Source organism: Mus caroli, unplaced genomic scaffold (genome assembly GCF_978045245.1).
Source record: "Mus caroli unplaced genomic scaffold, Mus_caroli_1 scaffold_3, whole genome shotgun sequence".
Lineage (NCBI taxonomy): Eukaryota > Metazoa > Chordata > Mammalia > Rodentia > Muridae > Mus > Mus caroli.
This window is the reverse complement of record NW_028227258.1, coordinates 98,347,577-98,355,000: the sequence shown is the minus strand read 5'-3', so window position 1 is coordinate 98,355,000 and position 7,424 is coordinate 98,347,577. Positions and strand designations below refer to the sequence as shown.

At 41.2% G+C, this 7,424-nt stretch overlaps 1 protein-coding gene across 2 annotated transcripts in view; it reads right to left on the bottom strand.

Annotated features, from left to right (window-relative positions):
• The window catches only part of Miso1 (mitochondrial inner membrane subdomain organizer 1), a 16,803-nt gene extending 9,743 nt beyond the window's left edge, over positions 1–7,060 (bottom strand). Inside the window, exons 1-3 of one of the 2 annotated variants that reach the window (XM_085835850.1) lie at positions 5,425–5,584; positions 3,819–3,878; positions 1,901–2,048 (exon numbers count right to left, since the gene is read on the bottom strand). In XM_085835850.1, coding sequence (XP_085691976.1) covers positions 1,901–2,048; positions 3,819–3,878; positions 5,425–5,538 — 322 coding nt within the window. In that variant the 5' untranslated portion in view covers positions 5,539–5,584. Of the gene's footprint in view, positions 1–1,900; positions 2,049–3,818; positions 3,879–5,424 lie in introns of both variants that reach the window. The other variant, XM_085835851.1, reaches the window with a different exon arrangement.
• Between the last annotated feature and the right edge of the window lie 364 nt (positions 7,061–7,424).

Here is a 7,424-nt window from a genome sequence, read left to right as displayed (position 1 = left end):
TCTGTATGGTGGCAAATAAATACCTTTACATGCTGAGCTACCTTGCCAGCCCTCAACTGTCTATCTGGTTGGGTTTTTTAGTTATTACATTTATTTACTTATTTATTTGTGTGTGTGTGTGTGTGTGTGTGTGTGTGTATGTGTGTATATATACATGCACATGAAAGTCAGGGTATAACACATGGAGTTATTTCTCTCCTTACATGTGGGTCCTTGATATTGCACTCAACTAGAAAGGCTTGGAAGGCAGCACCTTAACCTGCTGAGCCATGTTGCCTACCCATGATTTCTAATCCCTATTTTATTTTTAGATTTGTTTCTGGGATATGAATCTTTTTGCCTTTCTAGTTCTTCAATAAATCTTTTTGAATTTTTAACATTTATGTGTGTGAATGTTTTGTCTGCATGTGTATATGTGTACCCATCCTTGGTGGTCAGAAGAGGGAATTGGGTCCCCTGGAACTGGTGTTATAGATGGTTGTGAGCCATCATGGCCACTGTTGAGATGCCTTAAGTCATTTCCCTAATCTCCTTAATAACCTTGCATGACAGTGATAGTTGTGTTCTAACATAATAGTTATGATAGCCATTTGATGGTATAATAGTCTTTATAGCTGTTATAACTTAATAGTGGATGATAGCTCTGTTAGAATATAATAATCATGATAGCTGTTATACATATTAGCCATAATAGCTGTTATGACATATTAGTCATGATAGCCATGATATGACAAGATAGTGCTGGGAACTGAACCTGGGTCTTCAGGAAGAGCATCAAGCATTCAAACCACTAAGTCTTCTCTTCAGTCTCTTTCAATAAATCTTTCATAGAAACACTTTGAAAAGTCCAATCCACATTGAATGGGATGATACAGAGATGCTAGAAGGTAGCAGAAAGAGAAAGAAACATGGCTCAGGTAGAGAAGAAGAGTACCCTGTCAAAAAGATAGGACATGGGTTTTACAGATGAACATAGACCCAGGGAAAGGAGAAAGTATGTCCAATGAGAGCAAGAATATGGACAGCTGGAAAACCAGAGAAAGACACAGAATGGCACTGTCTCAGTGGTAAATGCCATCACCAAGGAGTCTGCTTCATCACCACACTCTTGTTTGTTCTTGCTTTGTTTGTTTTGAAATAGGCTCACCCTATGTATCCCTGCAGTCATGAGATTGAATCTACAGGAGAAATGTGTCTCTGCTTGGACTCTTTAATATGAAGCACAGTTAAACGATAAGAAGTAGACAAACAATGTGGCTCCTGCTACACATCTGCTCTCCTTTGGCTCCTTTCAACCTTTCTTCACTATGTTTCAGCTACAGGAGGCTTCATTTAAACTGCCAAAAGATGTGGGCTCATTCCTTCCTATGTTCTTCCAGGCTAGCCCACTCAAATGTTCAAGTCTCTGATTATATAACAAGTTGTCAACGAGGCCTTCACTGACTATTGTATATGAGCATATTTCCTTAACCCTACCAGACCTAAATAATTATGTATTCCAGGACTCTGTCTTCATTGAGATTAGGACAAATTTTCACATGTATATTATCAATCTTTCACAAGGATTATAAACTACAAAAGATAGAAGGGCTACAATTGTTCAATTCAGCATTGTACAGTTATTTTTGGTCCCAGGCCATAATAGACTGTCATCATTTATGGCAAGAGCAGCCAACTGCCTAAATGAAAGACTGAGCAGTCAACTAAAACAAAGGAGAGGACTCTAGAGCCAAACTAAATAATTTCTTGTAAATCAGACCATGGTTTAGATTTTCATAGGTTACAAAAAGTAATCAGAATTAGAATATTTTGGCTACTTTATAAATAGCATCTAGTTATTAAATGCCATAACAATCACTACAGTGGTTATCCAGTTTTACAATTCTTGTTTCTTACTTACGTTTCCATGAAGATATGAAAGGTAATGTAATAGGTATATGTTCAATTTCTAGACCACACTCAGTTATCCGCTGTAATCGGCCACATAGTTTAACTTTCTTTCTTATAAATTCTACTGGAATATCTGAAGAGGTTGTAAACTTTGAGGTCTGTTGGTTGACAAAGAAGAAGATGTAATTTTCACTTATAATGGAAATAAAATGTGAAGCATTTAACAAGAAGACATAGCCATTGAAAAGTTTTAACTTGGTTCTTAATTTCACATTAACGCTTTAATATTTAATCAAAAGTGTTTATAGGGTCTGGAGAGATGGCTCAGCAGTTAAGGGCAGTGGATGTGGGTTCAGCTTCTAGCACCAAGTTCCAGACACTCTCCTTCTGGCATCTGGCACACATAAACTCACACATGCACAAACACATACACATAAAAATAGTAAATAACTTTAAAAACCATTTAAACCACTAGATAAGAGAAGGCAAATGTAAATCCTCAGCGAGGCTGTGTCAAGTTAAATGACTCCTAACTGGCCAGACATGTGTTTATTCTTTAACATCATTTAGGAGACGAAGCCAATCCTGCTGACCAAGGCCAGCCCTGAGATTTTACTCCCCAACAGCCACTTGGTACCCAGGGTTAGTGGCTACTTAATGCCACAAGCAGCACACATCACGGCTAGCTCAGAACTACATCACATTGCACTTGTTTCTTTTACCAGGAAAGAATATTTAATGCTGCAGCATATTTTCTCTGCAAGGGAGAAGAGCTTTATCTAACCGCTGGGGAAATTTCCAGTCATCTCTCAACCAGAATTGAATTTTTAAAATTTTCTGTTTAGTGGTGTGTGTGTGTGTGTGTATACACATGTTATTTTGTACATGTGGAGATCAGAGGACAACTTTGTGGAGTATGTTCTCTTCCACCTTCATGTGGGCTCTGGTCTCCAAGGCTTTACCCCCTGAGTCATCTCCAAGCCCCAGGACTTAGTTTTAATTGCAATTTAGAAGAACCACTCTGGATTGTGTGTGTGTGTGTGTGTGTGTGTGTGTGTGTGTGTGTGTATGGAGGGACATACATAAAGTACTTATATGTATTTTGTTTTCATATATTCATCAACACGAACGTCATAGTGAGATATATATATGTATATGGAGATAGATAATCTGCAATATATTATTTTATATATAATATAAAATAATTATATAGTAATATATAAAATAATGTATAATAATAAATAATTATATAATTATAATAATTATATATAATAGGTATTATCATATATATTTTTAGGCAGAATCTCAAAAGACCATTCTAGGATAAATTGGAAAGTTGTAACCTTTCAAATTAAATAGATAATTCTATAATCTGACAGTTTAACTTAAAAACAGCGACACCAGAACTCGAATTTCTATCTACGTATAATAGTTTATTTACAAAACACCTGAGAAACAGTTTTGCCTAAAAGCCAAGATTTTATCTGTAACAACACCTCCCTACCCAGACAAGACAAATCCTAGTTTGTTTGTTTTCTGTTTTTGTTTTGAGACAAGATCTCCTTCTGGCCCACGCCTGGCTGACCTGAAATTCATCAGCAATCCAGGCTGGCTAGGAACTTGCAGCAATCTTGCCTCAGCTTTTCAAGTTCAGTGATTATACTATTTTATAACAAACCAAATCCTTTATGGAACCATTTCTTTTTAAGTCTTAAAAATATGATTATGCGTATAGTCTGTTGAATTAAGTAAGTAAAATTCTGCACATTTTTATGGCCCCAAAATAAATTCTCTGTTCTAAATCTTAACCAAGATCTTAAAGTGTGTTTGTTATTCTAAAATACAACTTAAACTCTCCCAGGATGTATCCAAGCAGCCTGGAGTGAGACCAAGTCAATTATCTGTTGCCTGTACCATTGGTCACTCACCAGCCGGATGCTCCTTATCAGCAACATTATCCCAGCTATGGCCATTCCCGTGCTGATGTTCTACAGGAAGAGAGGTAACGATTAATCCTGACCAATTACCATTTATAACAGTCAGTTTACCAACTTAAAAGGAAGGAGACTGTCCTCGTGACCACTAACAGTTCAAATAACACAAATGTCTCAAATGCTGGCTGGACTCTTCCACATTCCTTCCTAGTTTTTCCTTAGCAATCTGGCACTCACAGGGATTTGAGTGAATGCTTTTTACTTTGCCTGTGATTTTTTTTGTATGTTTTTTTTTTTTGGGGGTTTTTTTTGTTTTGTTTTGTTTTTCGAGACAGGGTTTCTCTGTATAGCGCTGGCTGTCCTGGAACTCACTTTGTAGACCAGGCTGGCCTCGAACTCAGAAATCGGCCTGCCCCTGCCTCCCGAGTGCTGGGATTAAAGGCGTCCGCCGCCACGCCGGGCCGCCTGTGAATTTCTTGAATGCACCCATGGCCTAGAATTTCTAGCCTTACACCTTACAGGGCTACACAGAGAAACCCTGTCTCAAAACAAATAAACAAACAAAAAAGTTGTTCCTTCCAAATGAGTTGTCCTGGCTTTTGGTTACTCGTTTTCCTAATCATGTGTCTCCCTGTCTGCCTCAGACTTTGCTTCTGCTACCTTCCACTCCCCAGAGAATCCCCTAGGCCTCATTTCTAGAATTCTAGTCTTCTGTACCTTTCTGACGTTGTTTCAAGATGTCGGTCAAGACTAGGGCTTTACCCACTCCAGCAGGTTTATGCAGCTCACTCTCACTCAGCTTTACGTCCAGTTCTGATTTCCCATTGAACACTGTTGCCTCAAGCCTACACACAACTGTGCTTTAAAGTCTAATGGGCTGTCTTCAAGACCAGTCTCCAAATTTTAATGTCCAAGGGCTCTACAGCTTTTCCCAGTAAATCATTTACTACAACTGCTCCATGACAGGAACCACCACCACCCCAGGGACTTTAGCAGTCCTTTCTCTGGTAGTGGACTGGCCGTCTAAGTGTCTCTATGATTGAATTTCAGTGTCTTCTCTTGTTTCACTTAAAAAGAAAACACGAGAGGCAGGAGGATTTCTACGTTCGAGGCCAGCCTGGTCTACAAAGTGAGTTCCAGGACAGCCAGCGCTATAGAGAGAAACCCTGTCTCAAAAAACAAAAACAAAAACAAAAAACAAAACAAAAAACTCCCACAAAAAACAAACAAACAAAACAAAACAACTGGGGATACAGTTCAATGGTAAGCCCTACAATGCTTACCAAAGTTCGAACCCCAGCCCTGGAAAAACCCATCATGGCTCTGCTCGGTCAAGGCCTCTGGGGCTTCTCTGCTCTTCCTGGGTTTCCAGCCCGCCATACTGAATGAGGAGCTACTCTTGTGCCAGCCTTGTGGTGTCCCCAGCCCTGCGCCAGCCTCCAGGCCTGACCACCGCCTCCGCCGGGAGGGCAAATGGGGCGATGTCGCCTCCCTGGCCATTTCCCCTGTGGCCCGGCTGTCTTTCCGCCCCTGCGGGTCCTCTTCCAGGCCTGCCGCGATCACCCCGCTCAGGCTAGCCCACCCCGCCGGGCTGTGGCACCTGGACAAGGCGCAGATGGTTGTCTGCCCATTGCGACACCCGCGTCACCACGTTGGCCTCCCCTTGGTCGCGGTCGGGCGCCTGCGACCAGAGGCTCGCGGGCGGCCGCGCCATGTTCCGGCGTCCAGCAAGCCTTGCGGGCTCCCCCTGGTGGGCGGTAGGGATCGCTGCGCTGCACGGCTCGAGGGTCCCCGCCCATTCTGGGCGTCTGCACCCTTGTCTACGCGTGTCCTTGGTGGTACCATGCCAGCCAGGACTGCAGATCAACACAAAAATGCCGTGAAAAAAAAATAAGAAATCTGTGTAAATATACACAGTCTCTTATTCTTGCTACCTTTTCTATAAGCTTGTATTTTTATTATTTTGTTGTTTTACATTTTTGAGACAGGTTTCTCTGTGTAGCCCTGGCTATCCTGTAACTAGCTCCACAGACCAGGCTAGTTCTAACTCAGAAATCCACTTGCCATATTTTATGGTGCTGGAGAGCAAACCCAGAAACACATATGGCTCCAACCTTCGTTTCTTTAGAAACAGGGCTTATGTTTCTAAAGGCTGGCCTCAGCGTACTAATCTTTAGCTTCTCCCATACAGAGGCTTCTGCTGTGTTTCAGTGTGCCTGGTTTTCTAAATATTTTTAATGCCAAGAATAATAAAGGAAAGAGAGATGGAGATATACTTATTTGTTAAGCCGAAATGTGCATTGTGTAATAAATTTAACTTTGGCCCAAAGAGAGATCTGGCCTTTCCCATTGTGCCTGGCAATTCTAAAATATCTTACCTGATAAAATTATGTTTTACTCTGAGGCTTTTGAGCCTGTAAGAAAACCTAACAACCCACTTGTGGTAGACCTCAGCTTGACCTCCAGAGGGGCTAGCGACCGACCTGTTGGTGCACTGTAAAAACTCTGCACACAGGTGCCGGGAAGCCTTACTGGCTGTATTGTTCCACGCTTTCTCACACCTGGTTGCTGAAAGGAATCAGTGTTGCTCAGGACTCCACGAGTGAACATGTTTTTAAAACCAAATACCCCACCTGAGGGTGCCCTTTGACACTCCCAAACTCTACAGTTGGTACTAGAAGCATTAGAAGTCTTGGGACTATTGTTTAACTCTGTATGGTTCATTATATTATCACCTCTATTTAAATATAATGTTTAAAATGTTACAGGAGTACTTTCCTAACACTTGAGGCCCTGGGATAGATCTCTATCTAGCATTGCAAAAATATAAAACAAAAAATGAAAAGTCCAAAAAAAGTTACCTTACAGAAATCAAATATAAAACAGTGTGAATTAGTCTTTCCACACCCCATAGTTTTATGACTGGCAGTAGCATGTCACACTCACTTGTGAGGCCTATGTTATTACTTGCTTACATGATGTGCACACACAGGTACCTATGTCAAAAGCACCAGAGAGGAAAGGCAGACATTACTCCTCTATCTCTATAGCTTTGTAAATGGACAACAGGAAAATAGTCCCTTAAAGATTTGAAGTATCTAGTTGTACTTTCATATCTACAGGACTAAGTCATCATGGGTATATCCCTCTTGAGTTCCAAGAACTGCTTGGAAAAGTTAGAAAACAAAGCTGGCTAATCTCATCTCAAAACTACTGTAGTGAGCTCCGACCTTAGCTTTAATTTCCTGCTCCTCCCCTCCCTTGGTCGATCTTTCTCAAGACCTCTTGCTGCCTCTGCAGGCTTCTCCCACCACTCACCCACCCATTCCTTTACTTTCAATTTACTTACATCAAAACGCAGAATCTGATCTTTAAAAAGTACTTGTAAAATTTTAAACCACGGTCTCTGTGGACGTGTGCAAACACATGTGGAGGTCAGAGATTCCACCGGAGCTACAGAAGCCACCTGATGGGGGATGTGGTCGAGGATTCTGCGGAAGCTACAGGTAGCCAACTGATATGGGTCCTGGGAACTGATTTCAGGCACTCTACAAGTGCAGCGTGTTTTTTTTTTTGGTTTTTCGAGACAGGGTTTCTCTG